Here is a 24,759-nt window from a genome sequence, read left to right on the forward strand (position 1 = left end):
AAAGATGCCCCTTAAAGATGTACAGAATATACTTGCACTTTCTTTGCTGCAGTTGCATAGCAACAGAGACTGGCTCCATGCAGTTGTAGCATGGTGGAGGGATATGTGGCGCGCTGTGCTGCGCGGGGAGGCAGTGGCTGGTGATTAAGCCTGTAGTCTTTGGCTTTAATTATGAATGGCCTTCCTTCCCTCTGCCACATGGCTCCATCATGGCAACCGTCAGATTGACTGAGTGACAAGAAGGAGCTATAGCCCTGACTGGGAGTAAAACACTGATGGCACACCGCTGACACTTAATCAAAAGTATTGGACTTTAATGATTACAGGAAGTGAATGAATAGTTAAGTAACAGGTTGAAAAAAGTCTTGCTATGTTCTGAGCCTTGTTAATGTGAACATATGAGGTCAATAACAGGGGCCAGTCTTAAGAGCCAATCACAGGCACTGGTCTCAATAACCTAATGATCAATTTACTTATGCGAAGGGTTCAACCGAGCTTTCAAGCATTTGCTTGCTTTTCTGATGCACTTCTGTAACAGAGAATATGTTTAGTTTTTATTGGTCTGTGTGGGCTGATTTGGGTTGATGTGAATAACATGGATATTGCATGCTTATTGCTATTGTTGGTTTGTTTGTTTTTTAAGATTAAGGATGAGGTGCAATGGATGGTGACAGTTTTCTTCACTAATATGAATGTAATGTTGTTGTTTTGTAATCTTTGTCTTTTAACCATTAGATTTTTTAACTTGTTTTTACTATTGAGGACCAAGTGCTTTAATTAATACTTTTGAAGCGCTGTCCTCTGGGAATACAATGTGCAATGTTTTAACCCAATTCAATTCAATTGAATGTAATTATTGCATGGTCTCTTTCAAGCACAGGAGTTGAGTTCAGGTCAACTTTAATCATTGCAACTGGAAGACAATACACCACATAAACATTATTGAAGGTTTCAGAAAAATTGAAAAGAAAAAACAACATTTCTACTTTTTTTTTGCCACGGTATTGGACAACGTGATATTTACATGAATGAAATCGATGAAATCGTTTGAAATCGTTCTTTGGCAATGTGATTGCACAACAAGGAAATAATCAAACATTCATTGGAAAACCAACCAAGCTGGGTGCACTCTGCATTACATCGATTCTTCTCATAGAGCAACATAATCGTTTGCGTTTGACATCTCTATTCTATGGCTTTCTGACCCTTCTCAAATAGTCATTAACGTGGCAGTATTGTAACGTCTTGTCAGAGTAAACAAACACACACAAAAAAAAAAAAAACATTAATAGAAAACAAAATGGCGGACTGGCTGGCAGGCTGGCCTTCATGAGTCCCAAATGGCACCCTATTCTCTTTATAATGCACTACTTTTGAAGGAAAAGTGCACTATATAGGGAATGAGTTGCCATTTGGGATGCACACTGAGCATGGTTTAGTTTGGCAGGTTTGAATTAAAATAAAATAAGCACATTTGTTTCTCATTCGAGGGCTTTTCAGGCAGTGATAGTTTCTTATTTTTCTTCCATTTGCATTAAATTACTCAGTCCTATTTCCCGGTATCGTTCTATTTGTCAAGCAGACCCTTATATGGTCATAACTTCACCTTCCTTCCCTGCATGTCACTGGAAGTGTCCGAAATGGCATCCTATTCCCTATATAGTGCAGAACTTTTGAACAGAGCCCTATTAGCTCTGGTCAAAAGTAGTGCCATTTGGGACACAGTCACCATGTGAGTCACTGGAGGAGATGGTGGTTACTTAAGCAACACATTCTCCTTGACTTGCCACGGCAGACTCTACTATTAGTCACCAGTTCACTGACTTCCTACTGCAAATAACACAGAGGGCTTGACCTGTAACACAATAACACTTCTCTAGTGTCAAGAGAGGAAGTGGAGATGGCAGTGAGGTATACAGGGAGTGAGTCTATTTCATGTCAACATTGATAGAAGAAACACATTGAATTGAATAGAATAGTCAGTGTTCCGTATCAAAGTTGATAGAATACTATGACAATGGAACTCTGCTGTCATTTGCTTGTCTAACTCCCAGTCTAGCTGTCAGTCAGTCTCAGTCTTTCCCATAAACCCAAACCAAAGTCTGGCTCTCTCTGACTCGGCCTCTCCCTACTGTCTGCACATAACCTCTTTCTAACCCCTAATTACCTCTGCTGTTTGTACAGAAACGTGTTCATCATGTACAGTAACTCCACTCTATGTACATACATCCTCAGTCAGTTCACGGTATGGTAACTTTCAACAAACGGTTTGGCTGTACTAGTTGGAGCCAGTTGAACGGTGGAACATTCTGACAAATTCTAAATTCCATGTCAAACAGGTCCATACACTCCGTCCATTTACAGGGAAGTGTCTGCCAGGGAGGAGAAAACTAGGACCCAATGGTAACACTTTAACAAAACAAAATGGGAGAAAACACTTTCAGAAATAAAGAAATATTTGCTGTTCAATATGAAAACATGTCAGTTAAAGACATCGGAATACAATTAAGTCTGGGGGGCAGGCACAATGTTAAAGGGTGTATGGTTGTTGGACACACACACACTCACACACTATTGATATATTCTGAATAACACTAGAACACTGACACATTTATTGTTTAAGAGGCAGAAGAAGACTGAAGGCCATACTAGAGGCTTTTCAGTTGATCCATCTAGCCTTAGAGCTAACAGACTGGGTTCAAATACTATTTGAAACCTTTCAAATCATTTTACAGTTTGCTTTAGCCTGGCTGGGGTGCCAGGTGAGTGGGGTTTGCACTTTTGGGACTTTACTATTGGTTGCATTGCAACAGGCAAGCTCAATTAAGCACATATTAAATAATTTGAAATAATTTCAAATAGTTTTTGAACCCAGGTCTGTTATACATAAAGCCCAGAGTAGCCGGGCCTCATAATTGCAGAGTGATTTCCCCATAAAATGTCTCCCTGAAGAAGATATGTCATTAAAACCCAGCTCATCTGAAGAAATACAATATCAATTTAAAAAAATTAAATCGAAATAAAATTAAATAAAATTGAGTGTATAAGAATTGGCGGCAAAACCTTTGTTTTCTCTTCTAGGATCTAAGTTTATATGAAAATAAGTCATGCTTCATGCTAAATACATTGTTTATCTTACATGATCTTTGAATAAAAAAAGATTTACTTTTGCATCTTATTTACAAGCACCCATGCAATATAACTGAGAAAGTCCTGCAGGTCAAATTGCTTCAATTAAGAAAGGAAAAATAAAATATTTTCTAACCTTTTTACAGAGTTGTCCAGACTGGACAAATTGCTTATACTTTTATGAGGGTAGAGGAAGAAGGGGAAGCAATACAAACAGAATTGCAAGAAACAACAACGAATCCACAGTTTATGTATATAGTTTTCTGAGTCTGTAGAAATGATAGGCAGGTGTCGTAGCATGGGTTATATTTAAACCGGCGTTCACGTTTGTGGAAGAGGAATACTGGAAGAGTTTCAGGGACGTCTAGGCTACTGTATGTCTGAAATGGCACCCTATTCCCTATATAGTGCACTCCTTTTGTCCAGAGCCCATGAACCCATAGCACACTACTTTTGACCAGATCCATGAGGTTCTGGTCAAAAGTAGTGCACTAAAAAGGGACTAGGAGGACATTTCAAGCGCAGCTGAGAAACAAGAACAAGATAGATGAGATACAGTATATTGCCTCTGACCCAGCACTAAGTCATCACCATGGCACCAAAAATTGAACAGTATATTAACAGTATAGATCTAACTATGCTTAAATACTAAGGAGTGATCTTAAAGGAATCATGCCCATTCTCAATGATGCTTTTACTATTGGTGATAGAAATCACCGTAATAAATAGAAATTAGTGCATGATTTTTTAAGAATGGATTTTACAATTATTGAGACATTTACGGTGTTCTCCTATCTCTTCTCTACAGGTCTTCTGATGTTGCTATGCCTTTTATGTTTGTCTTTGTAAGCTGTCAGATTGGCTACATTGAAGCAACCTGGTCGCTCGTCTTTGGCACAGTCTTACATTTTGTGCTCATGGGCGTAGGATGACGTGTGTGAGCAGCAAGTTTTAACAGTTTTCAATCTGTTAGTATCATTGGCTCAACTTCCTGGCTTACATTACTGGAAGATTGCTACAAATTCACAGATACACTTCTGACAAGTTACAGATGACACAAAACGCTCAGCTATTCTCCTCAATGATTCTATTTTTAGCATGTATTTCCCTAATTAGTGACAAAAATGTGTTTTTCTATGGCTTGCATCCCCTTTACACAACATAAAAACATCAACAGAGACACGTGAGAATCAATTACCCATCAGAGTTAGTGTTGAAACATATAGGAAACGTATAGTAGAAACAGATTTTTGATATTGCCATAAATAAGTAGGATTCTCCTAATGCCCCCGGAGGAGAGATAGAGGTTAAAGGTTAAAGAGAGAGAGATGGAGTAGTGTCTATTGAGACTAATGCTTAATAACGTTATCTCTTGGCCTGTTGGTGGTTGGTTGGTCGGTGTGTAGACCTGGTGTGTAGTCCAACTGTAGGTCTATCTGCGCTCAGGCCTGGCCATATACCCTTTTCACACTACTGATGCCAAACCAAGCTGTACTGGGCTGGCCTGGTTACGCATCCACCATAATTGCTGCTGGAACCATGCTGGAAAGCTAAATCTGAAAAGAATATATCCGAGCCAGCGCAGTATAGGCTACAGTTAGGGTCGGCCCTATAGTGGGAATCAGGCATTAGAGACAAAATACACAGTGACAACCAACTGTTAAAAGCAGCGGGTGGCCATCCTATCGCCTCTGACCAGAATATCTGCTGTCGTTTTCTGTTCATTCCCGACAATTCTACATGTTGAATCTCCACCGTTCGTCCACACCCAGCAAGTGTTGGCTAACACACCCCGCAACACTCTGCGGCCACCCGCTGCTTTTCGACGTTGGTCTTTGCAGTGTGTCTTAGCTATTAGTTTCTAGGTCTTGGCGGTTGGTGTGCAGACCAGATGTGTAGGCCTTAGTTAGTTCCTTAGGGCCTCTTTCTGCTCCTTCTCCTTCTGAGCAGCCTTGGCGGCGCGGTTAGTGATGTTGTTGAGACACGCCCTGACGCCCGCCAGGTGAAGCAACGACCCCGCCGCCTCCTTCATCTCCTCGTCATCGCTCTCCGACGGTGGCTTCTCCACCACTGCCGCTGCTGAACGGCGCTTTTTCAGCGGCAGCGTGTCGCCCAGGGCCCGCAGGCGGTTTTTCGTCCAGGGCAGGCCCCGTCGCCGGGCATGCTGGGAGAGGAAGGAGACAGAGGCAGAGTCCAGCGGGACTTCTTGAGGTTCCGATTTGACCTCTCGGTGGACGCCGACCTCCACCGCGATGATGTCATCGTCGTCGTCTAACGTGGAGGGCCCCTGGGAAGAGCAGGGCATGCTGGGGGATTTGGCGGTGCTGTAGTTGTGGTCCTCCTGGAGGTCGTCGCTGGGAGGGGGGGAGGGAGAGTCACAGGGGTGGCCGATGTTGCCTTGGGTCAGGTAGTCCCCCAGAGCTGACCTGGAGAGACACACAGGGGATCAGAGGGCTACAGTTACTCTTAATGTGAACAGACTACATTTAGGACGCGTCCCAAATGGCACCCTGTTCCCTATACAGTACACTACTTTTGACCAGAGCCCATACAGTTCACAAAGGGGACAGGCTACAGTCACTGTTGACATACATCACACTTGTCTACTGTTTCTACAGACTGTAGTGCATGTCTAGCCCTGTGCGCCAGGCTTTTGGCTGCACCATAGTATCATCAGACACACGGCTACTGCATATGTAAACTCATACCTTTGATAAGTAGTCACATTTGGGTTGCCATTTTTCAAACACATATTTGTTACTGTGTGGACTACAGGAAAAGGAGGACCGAGCACGCCTCCATTCTCATCGACGGGGCTGTAGTGGAGCAGGTTGAGAGTTTCAAGTTCCTCGGTGTCCACATCAACAACAAACGAGAATGGTCCAAACACACCAAGACAGTCGTGAAGAGGGCACGACAAAACCTATTCTCCCTCAGGAAAGTAAAAAGATTTGGCATGGGTCCTGAGATCCTCAAAAGGTTCTACAGCTGCAACATCGAGAGCATCCTGACTGGTTGCATCACTGCCTGGTATGGCAATTGCTCGGCCTCTGACCGCAAGGCACTACAGAGGGTAGTGCGTACGGCCCAGTACATCACTGGGGCTAAGCTGCCCGCCATCCAGGACCTCTACACCAGGCGGTGTCAGAGGAAGGCCCTAAAAATTGTCAAAGACCCCAGCCACCCCAGTCATAGACTGTTCTCTTTACTACCGCATGGCAAGCGGTACCGGAGTGCCAAGTCTAGGACAAAAATGCTTCTCAACAGTTTTTACCCCCAAGCCATAAGACTCCTGAACAGGTAATCAAATGGCTACCCGGACTATTTGCATTGTGTGCCCCCCCCAACCCCCCCAAACCCTCTTTTTACGCTGATGCTACTCTCTGTTTATCATATAAGCATAGTCACTTTAACTATACATTCATGTACATACTACCTCAATTGGGCTGACCAACTAGTGCTCCCACACATTGGCTAACCGGGCTATCTGCATTGTGTCCCACCCACCACCCGCCAACCCCTCTTTTACGCTACTGCTACTCTCTGTTCATCATATATGCATAGTCACTTTATCCATATCACACTTACATTCTACGTCAATCAGCCTGACTAACCGGTGTCTGTATGTAGCCTCGCTACTTTTATAGCCTCGCTACTGTATATAGCCTGTCTTTTTACTCTTGTTTTATTTCTTCACTTACCTACTGTTCACCTAACACCTCTTTTTGCACTATTGGTTAAAGCCTGTAAGTAAGCATTTCACTATAAGGTATACAACACCTGTTGTATTCGGCGCACGTGACAAATAAACTTTGATTTGATTTGATATACCATAAAAGCGGATCAGAGCACCACGCCATCCTATAAATCCAAAATAGTCCCGCTGTCCACCCACGCCACACCCTCCCTCAGATCAAACGTTGTTTTCTTTTAGCAGGACAGTCTGTTGGCATATTACTATCTCATGGGAAGGACATACCCTCTTTTATATGATCAAATATTCAGTGCATACCTTATGTGAGCTGCTGCCTTGCCTGTGGGGATGTTTAATTCATGACATGGCGTGTATGTGTGTGTGTGTGTGTGTGTGTGTGTGTGTGTGTGTGTGTGTGTGTGTGTGTGTGTGTGTGTGTGTGTGTGTGTGTGTGTGTGTGTGTGTGTGTGTGTGTGTGTGTGTGTGTGTGTGTGTGTGTGTGTCCCTTCATTCTCTCATGCTACCTTGATGGATGAGCAGGTCCAGGCCTGTTCCTAAATCTTCTCTGAATCACGAGGCCCTTCACAGGAATAAACCATTGTGAAGGCTGTATAAACACACCTGTTTGGGCAATGACTCCCAAATGGCACCCTATTCCCTACATAGTGCCCTCCTTTTGACCAGGGCCCATAGGGTAGTAGTGCACTATGTAGGGAATAGGGTGCCATTTAGGATGTAATCTGCGTCTGAACTCAATAGGAGCATGTAGTACTGTACTACACCTTTGTGTGAAGGTTCCAGTTTTGAGTACAATAAACAAATTGACGTGCGATTATGTAAATGGTGGAAAAATACAGTTTGGTGTCGAGGTGTGTGTATTATCCAGGTAAAATTCTACGTCATAACCAGCCGAGTGATCATTGACAGTTTCACTGACCTTATCGCAGTGGTCCTGCTTCCCACGGAGCATATGGGTAGGGGTCGGATGACAGGAAACAGACCCTGGCTCCTGATGCGGGCCCCATTTTGGATCACGCCTTGAGGAACTACAGAGAGAGGAGCAGACATAAGGACTTACATAGAGATACATACGAACAAATTCACACCAAAAACAGCATAAAACACACATTTCTGTATGTACACACACAGAAATGCACACAAATACACATGCATATATATATATATATATACAGAACACAACAAAAAGCAGTTTAATTGTTAAGATCTCAAGGAGACGTCAGGGAAATAAAATATGAGGCATTGTAGTGACCTTAAAGGAGAAGTTTTCTTTTTTACAACCAATCTCTACTTTTGATGGAAATGGCTCCAGACACCTTTATTGTGATTTCACATGTTTTTGAGAAATTTACCCCAAACAGCAAATCCCTTCCTCATCCTCATTGTGTAGTATGGGGGCCCTGCAAAAACATGAGCAAAGGCTCCAAAAACACCCAAATATGTCCTTTTAGAAACGTCAAAGCTCCCAGTATAGTGATGCGTATCTTTTTAAATGTTGTACACATGAAATTGTGTCATTTCGGGAACATTATCCACAATGTTATATACCGTTTTGCGCAACTCGAGCCATTTCCCCCACCCAGCTGTTCCGTTATATGTGTCGCCTGCTGCTACAGGTAACTACCAAAACATCAACATAGTGTCTTAATAGGGTGTTTGGGTCACCACGACCCAGAACAGATTCAATGCACCGTGGCATAGATTCTACAAGTGTCTGGAACTTCCTGTTTGGAAGCAGCCATGCTTTCAATACACTTTGTATCCCTCATTTACTCCAGTGATTCTTTTGTTATGGCAGTTACCTGTAGAATGGACGACGAGGTATCGCTCGAGTCGCATCAAAATGAAATAGAACGTTGCGTACAAAGTTCGGAATGTCACAATTTCATGTGTTCAATCATGCATCACTAACAGACCTTCCTCACTATGCTGAGCGCTGTGTTCTTTCTAAAAAGGATGTGTTTGGGTGTTTCTGGAGCCTTTGCTCATGTTTTTTCAGGAAGTTTGCCGTTTGGGGTAACTTTCTCAAAAATGTGAGATCACCAAAAAAGGTGTCTGGACACTTCTACAACATGCCATTTACAACAAAAATCGAGATTTGGTTGTAAAAAAGAAAACGTATTTAATCCAACACCTAGACCTTGTCAAGAGGGTGGGGGATGGGGGATATTGTGTGTGTGTGTTTCTATGTACAGTATACCGCGACCACGTGGGAAGCATGGCTAGTACACTGTGTTCCGTTCTGCCTAACTTACACAGCGCTGGCTTTCTTTAGTGAGAGGATCGATGGAGGGAGAGAGGAAGAGAGAGAGCGAAAGGGAGAGAGAGGGGAGTGGGAGAGAGGAAAATAGGAAGAGAAAGAGAAAACAGAGAGAGAGACAACGATAGGTATTTAAATAAAGAGGGGTAGAGAGAAAGATACAGAGGGAAAGATAGAGGGTAAGAGGAAGTGTGTGAGCCAGGGCTCCAGTCATTCGAGGCTGGCTGCTCAGCTCGGCTCACGACAGACGCCCCAGTTCAGCTCAGTAAAACAGCTGTCATCCACGTCTCTCTCTGGATCTCTGGGGTCAGTGTGCTTTTCAGAAATGATGACCACCATTTGCTTTTGTCTGCGACTTCTTTTTTTATTTTTTAGAAAGCATGTGAACTCACACATTTGGCCCTATCATCACAGTAGCTGTCGTCTGCCATTTTAGGACTAAGTAGGCCTATGTGCAATATGCATGCATTATGTACCGTAAAAGAGTGTCTCTGTTGTACTGTACCTATAGGGTTTTGCCTATTAGCCCCTAACTGTTAGCACACATCCATTATCCATGTTAATCCTATTGACTCTGGTTGTGGGGCTGACCCTGATATCTTTAGGGCTGCTCCTGTTATCCTTATAAGTAAGTCCCTGCCTGTCTGCAAACTATCTCCATTGTAATCTTGATCACTTGTAATGTGCGTGTGTGTGTGTGTGTGTGTGTGTGTGTGTGTGTGTGTGTGTGTGTGTGTGTGTGTGTGTGTGTGTGTGTGTGTGTGTGTGTGTGTGTGTGTGTGTGTGTGTGTGTGTGTGTGTGTGTGTGTGTGTGTGTGTGTGTGTGTGTGTGTTTGAGTGAAAGTGTGCACAAGACTATCTTTGTGTGTGTCAATGTGTGTGCTACTGCTTGGTCTTTCTGGGTCAACATCCCCCTCTGCTTTCTCCCTCCCCCTTTTGGGTCTCTCTCTCGCTCCGGCGGCAGGGAGGGCTTTCCGTTGCCGTGGAGACGGCTCCCATTCCACATGCCACAGAGCGGTAGATCATGCTTCAGCGGAGGAGGCAGGAAATACCTCTCTGTGTTCAACACAGCCTCAGAGGCAGAGCACACAGCTAAGAGATGACCCCGTTTACCCCATAGACACACTGCACACTCTACCCTGGCCTGGCCCAGCTCTGCCTAATCTAACCCTGGCCTGGCCCTAGCCCAGCTCTGCCTAATCTAACCCTGACCTGGCCCTAGCCCAGCTCTGCCTAATCTAACCCTGGCTGGCCCTAGCCCAGCTCTGCCTAATCTAACCCTGGCCTGGCCCTAGCCCAGCTCTGCCTAATCTAACCCTGGCCTGGCCCTAGCCCAGCTCTGCCTAATCTAACCCTGGCCTGGCCTGGCCCTAGCCCAGCTCTGCCTAATCTAACCCTGGCTGGCCCTAGCCCAGCTCTGCCTAATCTAACCCTGGCCTGGCCTGGCCCTAGCCCAGCTCTGCCTAATCTAACCCTGGCTGGCCCTAGCCCAGCTCTGCCTAATCTAACCCTGGCCTGGCCCTAGCCCAGCTCTGCCTAATCTAACCCTGGCCTGGCCCTAGCCCAGCTCTGCCTAATCTAACCCTGGCTGGCCCTAGTCCAGCTCTGCCTAATCTAACCCTGGCCTGGCCCTAGCCCAGCTCTGCCTAATCTAACCCTGGCCTGGCCCTAGCCCAGCTCTGCCTAATCTAACCCCGGCCTGGCCCTAGCCCAGCTCTGCCTAATCTAACCCTGGCCTGGCCCTAGCCCAGCTCTGCCTAATCTAACCCTGGCTGGCCCTAGTCCAGCTCTGCCTAATCTAACCCTGGCCCTGCCTGGATCCATAGGCAACTCTGTTCGATTTGTCCACTGACTCTCTCTCTCTCTCTGTTTCCCTGTCTATCTTTCCTATCCATTTATACAAAATGTTTCCCTCTTTCTGTAGGTCTTTTCATTTGCTTGCTTACTTGCTTTCTGTCCCTCTTTCCTTTTTATCTCTCTCTCTCTCTCTCTCTCTGTTGCTCGCTCGCTCCCTCTCTCTCCTTTCCCTTTATTTCCCTGTCCCTGTCTCTCTCTCTCTCTCTCCCCCGCTTAGTCTCCCATGCAGCCATGCTATGTATAGCGGTGACTCATGTCTTCCAACTTCGGAGGCATGCCGTCTCTGCAGGTATAAAGCCTGAGACATATGCTGCTGAGAAGCTGGGAGAAAACACGGCTCACATTGTCTCTACACCCTGGCGATACAGAGAGAATATATACCGTGAGCTCTTAAAGTATCGGGACAGTGACCATTATGTTGTTGTTAAAGTGCAGAATGTCAGCTTTAATTTGAGGGTATCATCCATATCGGGTGAACCGTTTAGATATTGCAGCACTTTTAATACATACTGTAGTCCCCCCATTGTAGGGGACCAAACGTATTAGTACAAATTCAGATGTGTATTAAAGTCGTCAAAAGTTTAGTATTTGGCCCCATATTCCTAGCACGCTATGACTACATCAAGCTTGTAACCGGAGGGTTCAGACGCAGGGTCCAGAGCTCAGGGTTAAAGGTCATTCCCAGCAGACCTTGAGAAAGCAACCGTTTCAGGGCTAGCATGGGGAAACCAGGGCTAGCATGGGGAAACCAGGGCTAGCATCGTGGAAACCAGGGCTAGCATCGTGGAAACCAGGGCTAGCATCGTGGAAACCAGGGCGTGGAAACCAGGGCTAGCATTGTGGAAACCAGGGCTAGCATCGTGGAAGATACAGCATCAGCATGTAGACAGTTTCCGCTGTGTTTCAACTCAGCACAGCTTAGAGTAGACCAAGGCTGTGGGCTGTGGGACTGGGATAGTGAGCTAGTAGAGTAATGTACGTTCTTACACTTTCCATGCCGATAAATCTTCTTCAAATGAATTGAATTAATAGTGGCTATCTGTCCACTCTCTACCCACCTACTGTATACTACCTCTCTCTTTCTTTCTCCATCCATCCCTCTCTCTCTCCCTCCCTGTTTCTCCATCCCTCTCTCTCCATTCCCATCGCTCTCTCCCTCCCTCCCTTCCTTTCTCTCTCCATTCCTATCTCCCTCCCTCTCTCCCACCTTTTTCCCCTCCCTCCTCCTCCCTCTTTCCCTCCATTCCTCCCTCCCTCTCCCTCCTTCCATTCCTCTCTCCCCCTCTCTCTCCTTCCATCCATCCCTCTCTCTCTCCCTCCCTGTTTCTCCATCCCTCTCTCTCCATTCCCTTCGCTCTCTCCCCCTCTCTCTCCCTCCCTCCCTCCCTCCCTCCTTCCCTCCCTCCCTCCCTCCCTCTCTCCTTCCTTCCTCTCTCCCTCCCTCTCTCCCACCTCTCTCCCTCATCCATCCTCCTCCCTCTCCCCATCTCTCCCTCCTTCCCTCCCTCTATCCCTCTCTCTTCCTCCATTCCTCTCTCCTACCTCCCACCTCTCCCCCTCCCTCACTCTCTCTGTCCACTATCTACCCACCTCTCCCCCCTCCCTCACTCTCTCTGTCCACTATCTACCCACCTATCCTACCTTTTTGATAATGGAGTAATGATCAATGTTCTCCCTCTCCCCTTTTCTCTCCCCTCTCTACCCCTCCCTCTCTCCTTCCCTCCCTCCCACCGGACCCATCAGTCACAGGCAGGTCTGTAGGGAGGCCGGGCCCCTCAGTTGCTTTCCACGCCGGCTCCTTGACCATTACTCCATTATCAGAGCCAAGGAGTGGCGATGGAGAGGATGGAGGACACGGCCCAGACGCCTAATGTATCCATTTCCCCCATTTAGAGCACCGCTGGCCCACCGCACTCCCAGAGTGCACTCTGATTGGGATTGAATGTCCATTTAAACTGCCAGCCAGCCCACCAGGGAGAAAAGAGAGGGGGAGAGGAAGAGGGAGAGCGAGGGAGACAGGGATGGAGGATGTCAGAGGAGAGAGGGAGATAAAGTGAGGGGAGAGAGCGAAAGTGATGAGAGAGGAAAAGTGACGAGAGAGAGAGGGAGGGTGAGAGAGAGTTATGGAAAGCTAAAGTGGAGGTTGAAAAAAATCACATGATGCCTTCCCGAGCTTCAGATCAGAGCAGAGTTTTTTTTTTAACTTTCAAACACGCCCTGTCAAACAGAAGCATCCTCTGAAATGTTGCCAAGTGTCAGGATGCAGCACTTGGTATTCTCAAGGTGCCTTCTAAAAAATAATTCAGAAATCAGGAGTTGGCATCCGAGCAGAGAGAGAGAGAGGGAGAAAGAGAGAGAGAGATTAAGACAGACACACAAACAAGACACAGCGATGCAGAAAGGTAGCCTACCTTGTAAGATAACTCCACCGTTCTTTCTTAAGAAGGGACTCCCTGGCCATAGTGGAGGACTGAAGAGAGAGAGAGGAGAGAGAGGGAGAGGGAGATTATAAAATCCATGTACACAAACAACAAGTGTGCAGTTAAAATTGGCAAAAAACACACATTTCTTTCCACAGGGCCGTGGGGTGAGACAGGGCCGTGGGGTGAGACAGGGCCGTGGGGTGAGACAGGGCCGTGGGGTGAGACAGGGCCGTGGGGTGAGACAGGGACGCAGCTTAAGCACCACCCTCTTCAACATATATATATATATATAAACACATTGGCGAGGGCACTAGAACAGTCTGCAGCACCCGGCCTCACCCCACTAGAATCTGAAGTCAAATGTCTACTGTCTGCTGATGATCTGGTGCTTCTGTCCCCAACCAAGGAGGGCCTACAGCAGCACCTAGATCTTCTGCACAGATTCTGTCAGACCTGGGCCCTGACAGTAAATCTGAGTAAGACAAAAATAATGGTGTTCCAAAAAAGGTCCAGGTGCCAGGACCACAAATACAAATTCCATCTAGACACTGGTGCCCTAGAGCACACAAAAAACTATACATACCTTGGCCTAAACATCAGCGCCACAGATAACTTCAGCAAAGCTGTGAATGAGCTGAGGGACAAGGCAAGAAGGGCCTTCTATACCATCAAAAGGAACATAAAATTCGACATATCAGTTAAAAATACTTGAATCAGTTATAGAACCCATTGCCATTTATGGTTGTGAGGTCTGGGGTCCGCTCACCAACCAAGAATTTACAAAATGTGACAAACACCAAATTGAGAATCTGCATGCAGAATTCTGCAAAAATATCCTCTGTGTATAACGTAAAACACCAAATAATGCATGCAGAATAGAATTAGACTGATACCCGCTAATTATCAAAATTAGCCGTTAAATTCTACAACCACCTAAAGGGAAGCGATTCCCAAACCTTCCCTAAGAAAGACATCACCTACAGAGAGATGAACTTGGAGCAGAGTCCCCTAAGCAAGCTGGTCCTGGGGCTCTGTTCACAAACACAAACAGACCCCACAGAGCCCCAGGACAGCAACACAATTAGACCCAACCAAATCATGAGAAAACAAAAAGATAATTACTTGACATATTGGAAAAAATTTACAAAAAAACAGAGCAAACTAGAATGCTATTTGGCCCTAAACAGAGAATAGACAGTGGCAGAATACCTGACCACTGTGACTGACCCAAACTTAAGGAAAGCTTTGACTATGTACAGACTCAGTGAGCATAGCCTTGCTATTGAGAAAGGCCGCCGTAGGCAGACCTGGCTCTCAAGAGAAGACAGGCTATGTGCACACTGCCCACAAAACGAGGTAGAAACTGAGCTGCACTTCCTAACCTCCTGCCAAGTGTATGACCATATTAGAGACACATATTTCCCTCAGATTACACAGATACACAAAGAATTCGAAAACAAACCCAATTTTGTTGATACACAAACCCATATCGATGAGAATGGGTGAAATACCACAGTGTACCATCACAGCAGAAAGATTTGTGACCTGTTGCAACAAGAAAAGGGCAACCAATGAAGAACAAACACCATTGTAAATACAACCTATGTTTATGTTTATATATTTTCCCTTTTGTACTTTAACTACTTGCACATAATATGACATTTGTCATGTCCTTATTCTTTTGGAACTTTTGTGAGTGTAATGTTTACTGCAAATTTTTATTGTTCATTTCACTTTTTTGTTTATTATCTAGTTCACTTGCTTTGGCAATGTTAACATATGTTTCCCATGCCAATAAAGCCATTAAATTGAAATTGAATTCAGAGAGAGACAGACAGACAGACAGACAGAAAGAGTGAGAGAGAGTGAGAGAGAGAGAGAGAGAGAGAGAGAGAGAGAGAGAGAGAGAGAGAGAGAGAGAGAATGAGAGAGAGAGAGAGAGAGAGAGAGAGAGAGAGAGAGAGAGAGAGAGAGAGAGAGAGAGAGAGAGAGAGAGAGAGAGAGAGAGAGAGAGAGAGAGAGAGAGAGAGAGAGAGAGAGAGAGAGAGAGAGAGAGAGAGAGAGAGAGAGAGAGAGAGAGAGAGAGAGAGAGAGAGAGACAGACAGACAGACAGACAGACAGACAGACAGACAGACAGACAGACAGACAGACAGACAGACAGACAGACAGACAGACAGACAGACAGAGAGAGAGAAAGATGGTCAATCATTTGATCATGTAAGTTCATGTGGGCCCTATTACCAGGGCCCTGGTCAAAAGTAGTGCCCTAGAGAGGGTATAGGGCGCCATTTTAGACTCAGCCAAACTGAAATGAAAGCAGGAATTTGAGCTCATAAGCCTGTGCTCCTGATGACAGTGATATATTCCAGCATTACCAGTATTCTATCCCCTGTGATTACCACAGAGAATTACTGCCTCACTGATGTGGTCCACAGGGGTGATTCCTCATGACTTCCCCCCCAACACACACACACACACGCACGCACGCACACACACACACACACACACACACACACACACACACACACACACACACACACACACACACACACACACACACACACACACACACACACACACACACACACACACACACACACACACACACACACACACACACACACACACACACACACACACACACACACACACACACAGAGAAGGTGAGGAGGAGTATTTTGTACACACACAAGTCTAAGACTTAAATTTTGTTCTTTCTGTGTACCGTGTTATCCAGGGTCCTTACAGGACTAAGTCTCTCAAGTCTGTAGAGGAGCTGTAAGGTTTGCAGACAGTGTTCAGTGGTCTTCAGATCCAGATTAGTGAGCGCGGTCCGGTGAGCTCTCACAGACTTGACTTTGTAAATCACGGAAGGTTTCAGCTGGGACTGTCCAAGACTCACTGGTGCTGTGGGCAGCTACTTTACAGGCTTAGTACAGACTGACTGAACAAACCCTTTTAGGACCATTAAGAGACACAGTGAGACTGAACAAACTCCTCCAGGACTACAGAGAGACAAAGTAGATTAGAGACTGAACAAACTCAACTCCTTCAGGAGCAAAGAGACACTATTTTCTATTAGCCCCAGAGAGACACTATACTCCACTTTACTGAGCTGTTCTCATTACACCACTCACTGACAGAGTCAAGTCACAATGTAATATTAGCTCTTCTATTGTTCCTGAGCCCATCTGAAAGACAGGAAGAAAGAGCGGATTTGGAGGTCTAGAACCTCTCCGCCTGTTCTCTCTCTCTCTCTCTTCTCTGATGTTTTAACCAGAGATGGACTAAAGCAGGTAACAAAAACAACACAAACAAAAAAATACAGCCCTGAGCCACCTGCTGTTGCCATGGAGAGTTAAGCGTTGCCACGGCGATAACATATTTTTTTGCGCTAACTGCCTGTCTCTTTTGTTCTTTCTCCCCAATTCTCTCTCTCTCTCTCTGTCTCTATCTGTCTCCCCGTCTCTCCCTTTATTTTCCACTCTCTCTCACCCTCCCTCTCTCTCTCCTCTCCCTCTCTCTCTCTCTTCTCCACTCTCCCTCTCTTCTCCACTCTCCCTCTCTTCTCCACTCTCTCTCTCTCCCTCTCTTTCCACTCTCCCTCTTTTCCGCTCTCCCTCTCTTCTCCACGCTCCCTCTTTCTTCCTTCTCCACTCTCTCTCTCTCCCTCTCTTTCCACTCTCCCTCTTTTCCGCTCCCCCTCTCTTCTCCACGCTCCCTCTTTCTCCCTCTTCTCCTCTCTCCCTCTTTCTCCCTCTTCTCCTCTATCCCTCTCTCTCTCCCTCTTTCTCCCTCTCTTCTCCACGCTCCCTCTTTCTTCCTCTTCTCCTCTCTCCCTCTTTCTCTCTCTCTGTCCCTCTATCCCTCTCTCTCTCCTTCTTTCTCCCTCTCTTCTCCTCTATCCCTCTCTCTTTCTAATTGTTTTCTTCTTCCGCCAGGCAACAAATAGATTTGTGGTGTGGCTGCACCTGTCTCAGTGCATGTGTTGCCATGGAGGCGTTCCCGTCGCCTAGGCAACCATGCATTAATCGTCTCGCGAGGGGCTAACTCGTGGCAGACGGTCGTTCAGCCCTCCTCCCGCTCTCTCCCTCTCCAGTCCCTCGAGACTCCCTCTCCTCCCCCCTCGCTTCCCTCCTCCCCCATCCAGATGCCGATAGGGTGTGAAGGAATGCGCCAGGGAGCTGACCTGATACCCAGCATGCTCTACTCTGTTTCTCTTCCTCCTCCTTCCCATCCTCCCTCTCATGGAACCCCTAGATGTTCTGCATGCCATGCACAATCATTCAGGAGCAGAGTAAGTCATTGGTGGAAGGTGGAACTGAGAAATGTGAGCTCTCTGAGACACAACAATAGAGGTAGACAAAGAAAACACATGTGAATCTGTCTCCCTCCCTCCCATTGTATACACCACTGAGATAATCCTGGACCCAAAAAGCCCTCTGCACGCTCTCTGTACCATAATCACTGACCTGACTTTGATACCATCACAACGCCCCTCACTGAAGGACACAGACAAACATCCCTCCTCTCCAATAGCCCTGTCCGTTTCCACACATGGGCTCTTCTGTGTGCGTGTGCGCGCGCATGTGGGCTACTGAGTCAAATTGCCACTAGGGACCCCGGGCGTGAAGTCTCTGTCAATAGAAAACGTATTCCCCTTATTCCTCTTTCTCATGCTGTATAATGTAATGGAGAAACTGACATCTTTTCCCTTTTCTACCAGCATCCGGAAACTGGCCTCCAATTTGTTCCACCTCCCCATCCCTCATTGTTAAAAATGACACTTTTACGTTTTACACTGAGCCAATTATTCGGTCTTACACAGTCCAGTGGTTCTGCGAGCCAACCTGCCCACTGACTGGCTGACCGATGGAGGGCCAGAGAGAAGAAAGAGAGAAAAAACTGCAAAAGCTTTATAGTGGTTTTCTCTGACATAGCTACCCACTGGGATGACCAGAGAGGAGAGAAAACGAGAGGAATGAGAGGTGGGAGAATGGAGAGAAGAGAGGAGGAAAGGAAGGTAAGGGAGAGGGACAGAGTTGTAAAAGGGGGGGACAAAGAATTACAGAAGCAGATAAGAAGAGGGGGATGTGAGGAGGTAGGAAGGGAAGGAACGAGGGAAACTGGGGGGGAAAATGTCAATGACAAATTGGGGTGGTAAGGGGTCAAAAAGAGAGTGAGAGAATAAGGGACACAAGGGAAGAGAGAGCGTGTGTGTGTGTGTGTGTGTGAGAAAGCGAGAGGTTTGTAGCTACCTGTGATATGCCTCAGGGAAAGAGGGAAGAAGTGGGTGAATGATATGAAGAAGGTGTAAAAGACAGAATGAAGAGAGTGTGTGAAGAGAGTGCGAGAGGTGTGTAGCTACCTGTGATACGCCTGAGGAGAGGTGGGGGGAGAGGTTGAGGGGGTAACCAGTCCCGGGGAGTAGGGGTGGTATGGCGTTTTCTTCAGGGCCTGGATCAGGTTGTTTCGGTACTCTGGATCTATGGACCACAACGAGCCTTTACCTATACTCTGACAGAGGGAAGGAGAGGGAAGGAGAGAGTGAGCGAGAGGGAGAGAGAGAGAGAGAGGCAGAGAGAAAAGAGGATGGTTAGTATTATTTAACTAACAACAAGGAAACAGGAGCTTTGAACATTTGAACCATGGCTACATGACAGTTGTTGCTCTCAGTATCCACTGTCCCTGGAAATCCAGCCTACATCATAGACACACCAGACCACAAACAAACACGGAGACACAGAGCAGAACAAACAGGTCCAAAGCACAAGCTCAGTCAACATCCAGCACCACAACCCTCTCCATATGTCCTGTCTTTCTGTTGTTGTCAGCGACTTAAGGCCCCTAGTTCTATTCACAAAGTCTCTCTGTCGCTCTCTCTCTCCTTACTTTCTCCCCACCTCTCTCTCTCCACCCCTCCCTCTCACTCGCCACCCCTACCGCTCTCTCTCTCTCTCTCTCCCTCCCTCCCCCTGACGCTCTCTCTCCCTCCCTCTGCCTCTCTCTCTCTCTCCCTCCCTCTGCCTCTCTCTCTCTCCTTACTTTCTCCCCCCCTCTCTCTCTCCACCCCTCCCTCTCACTCGCCACCCCTACGCTCTCTCTCTCTCTCCCTCCCTCCCCCTGACGCTCTCTCCCTCCCTCCCTCCCTCTGCCTCTCTCTCTCTCCCTCCCTCTGCCTCTCTCTCCCTCCCTCTGCCTCTCTCTCTCTCCTTCCCTCTCTCTCTCCCCTCTTCTTCTTCACTTTCTTACAGAGTTGTGCTGCAGACCAGATCCCAACCAGATGAAGCACATTGAAACAGAACATGACTGAATCCATTAGGAAATACAGTACCTCTCAAACATCACCCCAGGACTCATACATATCAAACAAATGTACATTCTATCAGAAGATATGTCTTAAAGGCATATTAGTCTTAATATATTCTCTGCAGTGCGTGAGTGTGTGTGTGTGTGTGTGTGTGTGTGTGTGTGTGTGTGTGTGTGTGTGTGTGTGTGTGTGTGTGTGTGTGTGTGTGTGTGTGTGTGTGTGTGTGTGTGTGTGTGTGTGTGTGTGTGTGTGTGTGTGTGTGTGTGTGTGTTATTGCAGTGATATTTCCATTTTCCAAAGTGAAACATCACCACAGAGCAGTTGGTTAAGACAGAAGGAGAGTTTTCCATTCCAGAGGGGCTGTGCTGTTCTATTTTAGAACTTCCCCCGCCTAATGAAGACGTCTACTTCCCATCAGTGCTGTTGGAGAGACATACACACACACCCGCCATGCAACTTCATATTTCACTACTCTGATCACGCCTGCCCAATAGACAGTAAAAGACAATGGAGTGACAAGAGTGTGTGTGTGTGTGTGTGTGTGTGTGTGTGTGTGTGTGTGTGTGTGTGTGTGTGTGTGTGTGTGTGTGTGTGTGTGTGTGTGTGTGTGTGTGTGTGTGTGTGTGTGTGTGTGTGTGTGTGTGTGTGTGTGTGTGTGTGTGTGTGCGCGCGCGCGTGTGTGTTCAAAAGTTCAAAGTGACTTAGTCATGCATGCGTACCTTTTCCATATGGGTAGTCCTGGGATTTGGACCCGTTGTCAACGCCATCCTCTACCAACTGAGCTAATATAATCAATCCCACCACTGTGACTTTTTCTGTGTTTTTACATGATACAGGGACTCACAGGAGGTAGGTACAAAGGCTTTCTTGATACAGGTAAGGTTCATTTCTGCTGTAGCTACAATCGACACTGCTGCTGTCACCGTATAATAAAATATGTCATGTAAGAAGGCTGTGTATCTATATCTATTTACATTACAAGTAAATAAGTCATTATGTGTTGGCTTGTGTCGGTCCATTGGTTTGTTGAAGGACAGAGTAGAGAGACTTTATTACAAGCGCTAGGCTGTAATATTTAGGCCTCATACGTTTACAGGCATGTGTGTGTACTCAGTCCAGCCACTTCCCCTGTGGTGTCTGACATTACCCAGCATGCCTAGCTCCCTAGTGTGGGTCTAGTACAGCTAGAGATGCCTTCCCTGGAGAGTATGATAGTACACCCAACCATACACACACACACACACACACACACACACACACACACACACACACACACACACACACACACACACACACACACACACACACACACACACACACACACACACACACACACACACACACACACACACACACACACACACACACACACACACACCATGACATCACTCACATCTCACCCCCGCAGAGGTGACCCTGCCGGCCCAAATTTCCCCCTCGCACTCTCCCGCCAGTCCACTGCGTGTGTGTGTGTATATGTGTGTGTGTTTGTGTGTGAGCACGCCGCCTGGCAGCCTGTTAAATCGATGCTCCCAACAGTAGAGCTGTCTGCTGAGCCGCTGACATCACCACCCCCAACCACCAATCAGCAACCACAGTCCCCGGGTCGATGGGCCAATCAGAGCGCAGAACTCGCCTAGGCAACAGGCAACAGCAGGGGGTGGAGAGGAGGTGCTGAACTATGTCAGTGTTGGCAGATTAGGATGAAAGATACCACTAGACATTTGATCTGGGATCAGTTTCTTGTTTTTAAAAACTCCTGGCCATGGTTAGTATTTGGGGAGGGTGAACCGATCCCACAGCACATCCTGCCATGGGTCCCAGAGTAACATCTAACCTGAGAGGTGGAGTGTTGTTGACAAAGAAAGTGACCCCAAGTCTTTTTAATGGGAGTCATTTATTTTTTGAAGCTAATGAGGTCCAGCCTACAGTATGCAGTAACTCCCCCCCAAAATGTGTTTTGCAGCTGCACCCTTGTCTCTCCTCTCCCTCTCCTCCCTTCACCCCTCCTCCTCCTCTCCCAGAACATGCATTGGTGCCATTCTCTAAACCCCACTGGAGGATTCTTGCACAGCTCCATTAGGTGGTTTATCCTCATTCACCCACACAACACCAGATCAGCGTCTCAAATGTCCTAAACGACATCATAACCGCCATCGATAAGAGACATTACTGTGCAGCCGTATTCATCGACCTGGCCAAGGCTTTCGACTCTGTCAATCACCACATTCTTATTGGCAGACTCAACAGCCTTGGTTCCTCAAATGATTGCCTCGCCTGGTTTACCAACTACTTCTCTGATAGAGTTCAGTGTGTCAAATCGGAGGGCCTGTTGTCCGGACCTCTTGCAGTCTCTATGGGGGTGCCACAGGGTTCAATCCTCGGGCCGACTCTCTTCTCTGTATACATCAATGATGTTGCTCTTGCTGCTGGTGATTCTTTGATACACCTCTACGCAGACGACACCATTCTGTATACTTCTGGCCCCTCTTTGGACACTGTGTCAACTAACCTCCAGACGAGCTTCAATGCCATACAACTCTCCTTCCGTGGCCTCCAACTGCTCTTAAACGCAAGTAAAACTAAATGCATGCTATTCAACCGATCACTGCCCGCACCTGCTCGCCCGTCCAGCATCACTACTCTGGACGGCTCTGACTTAGAATACGTGGACAACTACAAATACCTAGATGTCTGGTTAGACTGTAAACTCTCCTTCCAGACTCACATTAAGCATCTCCAATCCAAAATTAAATCTAGAATTGGCTTCCTATATCGCAACAAAGCATCCTTCACTCATGCTGCCAAACATACCCTCGTAAAACTGACCATCCTACCGATCCTCGACTTCGGTGATGTCATCTATAAAATTGCCTCCAACACTCTACTCAACAAACTGGATGCAGTCTATCACAGTGCCATCCGTTCTGTCACCAAAGCCCTATACACTACCCACCACTGCGACCTGTATGCTCTCGTTGGTTGGCCCTCGCTTCATACTCGTCGCCAAACGCACTGGCTACAGGTTATCTACAAGTCTCTGCTAGGTAAAGCCCCACCTTATCTCAGCTCACTGGTCACCATAGCAGCACCCACTCGTAGCACGCGCTCCAGCAGGTACATCTGCAGGTATATCTCACTGGTCACCCCCAAAGCCAATTCCTCCTTTGGTCGTCTTTCCTTCCAGTTCTCTGCTGCCAATGACTGGAACGAACTGCAAAAATCACTGAAGCTGGAGACTCATATCTCCCTCACTAGCTTTAAGCACCAGCTGTCAGAGCAGCTCACATTTACTGCACCTGTACGTACCCCATCTGTAAACAGCCCATCTATCTACCTACCTCATCCCCATACTGTATTTATTTATTTATCTTGCTCCTTTGCACCCCAGTATCTTTACTTGCACATTCATCTTCTGCACATCTACCATTCCAGTGTTTTAATTGCTATATTGTAATTACTTCGCCACCATGGCCTATTTATTGCCTTAACTCCCTTATCTTACCTCATTTGCACTCACTGTATATAGACTTTTTATTTTCTTTTGTTCTACTGTATTATTGACTATGTTTTGTTTATTCCATGTGTAACTCTGTGTTGTTGTATGTGTCGAATTGCTATGCTTTATCTTGGCCAGGTCACAGTTACAAATGAGAACTTGTTCTCAACTAGCCCACCTGGTGAAATAAATAAATACAAATGTTAAAAAAGGCACTCTATTCCCTATACCCTACACTATATAGGGAATAGGATGCAATTTGGGATGCATCACCAGGCCTGTTTCTCCTGCAGGTGTGTGTCAGCCACTGTAGCAGGGGATTAGGGCTTTAGACCCAGGACAAGTGAGGCTGGAGGGACTGGTTACTGGTGTCAGCTACACTACATAGCCAAAAGTATATGGACACCTGCTCGTCGAACATCTCATTCCAAAATCATGGGTATTCATATGGAGTAGGTCCTCCCTTTGCTGCTATAACAGCCTGCACTCTTCTGGGAAGGCTTTCCACTAGATGTTGGAACATTGCTGCAGGGACTTGCTTCCATTCAGCCACAAGAGCATTAGTGAGATCTGGCACTGATGTTGGGCGATTAGGCCTGGCTCGCAGTCGGCGTTCCAATTCATCCCAAAGGTGTTCAACGGGGTTGAGGTCAGGGCTCTGTGCAGGCCAGTCAAGTTCTTCCACACCAATCTCAACAAACCATTTCTGTACGGACCTCGCTTTGTGTACGGGGGCATTGTCATGCTGAAACAGGAAAGGGCCTTCCCCAAACTTTTGGCACAAAGTTGGAGGCACAGAATCGTCTAGAATGTAATTGTATGCTGTAGCGTTAACATTTCCCTTCACTGGAACTAAGGGGCCTAGCCCAAACCATGAAAAACAGCCCCAGACCATTATTCCTCCTCTACCAAACTTTACAGTTGGCACTATGCATTCAGACAGGTAGCGTTCTCCTGGCCAGATTCGTCCATCAGACTGCCAGATGGTGAAGCGTGATTCATCACTTCAGAGAACGCATTTCCACTGCTCCAGGGTCCAATGGCGGCAAGCTTTACACCACTCCAGACGACGCTTGGAATTTTGCATGGTGATCTTAGGCTTGTGTGCAGCTGCTTGGCCATGGAAACCCATTTCAGGAAGCTCCCGACGACCAGTTCTTGTGCTGAAGCTGCTTCCAGAGGCCGTTTGGAACTCGGTAGTGAGTGTTGCAACCGAGGACAGGAGATTTTTACGCGCTTCAGCACTCGGCGTTTCCGATCTGTGAGCTTGTGTGGCCTACCACTTCATGGCTGAGCCGTTGTTGCTCCTAAACGTTTCCACTTCACAATAACAGCACTTACAGTGGGCCAGGGAAGCTCTAGCAGGGCAGAAATTTGACAAACTGACTTGTTGGAAAGCTGGCATCCTATGACGGTGCCACATTGAAAGTCACTGAGCTCTTGAGTAAGGCCATTTTACTGCCAATGTTTGTCTATGGAGATTGCATGGCTGTGTGCTCGATTTTATACACCTGTCAGCAATTAAATAACTGGCTGAAATAACCAAATCCACTCATTTGAAGGGCTGT

General features: G+C 46.7%; 1 protein-coding gene across 2 annotated transcripts in view; it reads right to left on the bottom strand.

The window, feature by feature from the left end:
• Positions 1–883: 883 nt before the first annotated feature.
• Positions 884–24,759, bottom strand: part of LOC139556490 (forkhead box protein N3-like) — a 61,592-nt gene continuing 37,716 nt past the window's right edge. For both annotated transcript variants that reach the window (XM_071370509.1, XM_071370510.1), the window contains exons 3-6: positions 18,751–18,899; positions 13,370–13,428; positions 7,761–7,869; positions 884–5,555 (exon numbers count right to left, since the gene is read on the bottom strand). In XM_071370509.1, coding sequence (XP_071226610.1) covers positions 5,036–5,555; positions 7,761–7,869; positions 13,370–13,428; positions 18,751–18,899 — 837 coding nt within the window. In that variant the 3' untranslated portion in view covers positions 884–5,035. The remainder of the gene's footprint in view (positions 5,556–7,760; positions 7,870–13,369; positions 13,429–18,750; positions 18,900–24,759) is intronic.

Source organism: Salvelinus alpinus, chromosome 27, assembly GCF_045679555.1.
Source record: "Salvelinus alpinus chromosome 27, SLU_Salpinus.1, whole genome shotgun sequence".
In the NCBI taxonomy this organism is placed as follows: domain Eukaryota; kingdom Metazoa; phylum Chordata; class Actinopteri; order Salmoniformes; family Salmonidae; genus Salvelinus; species Salvelinus alpinus.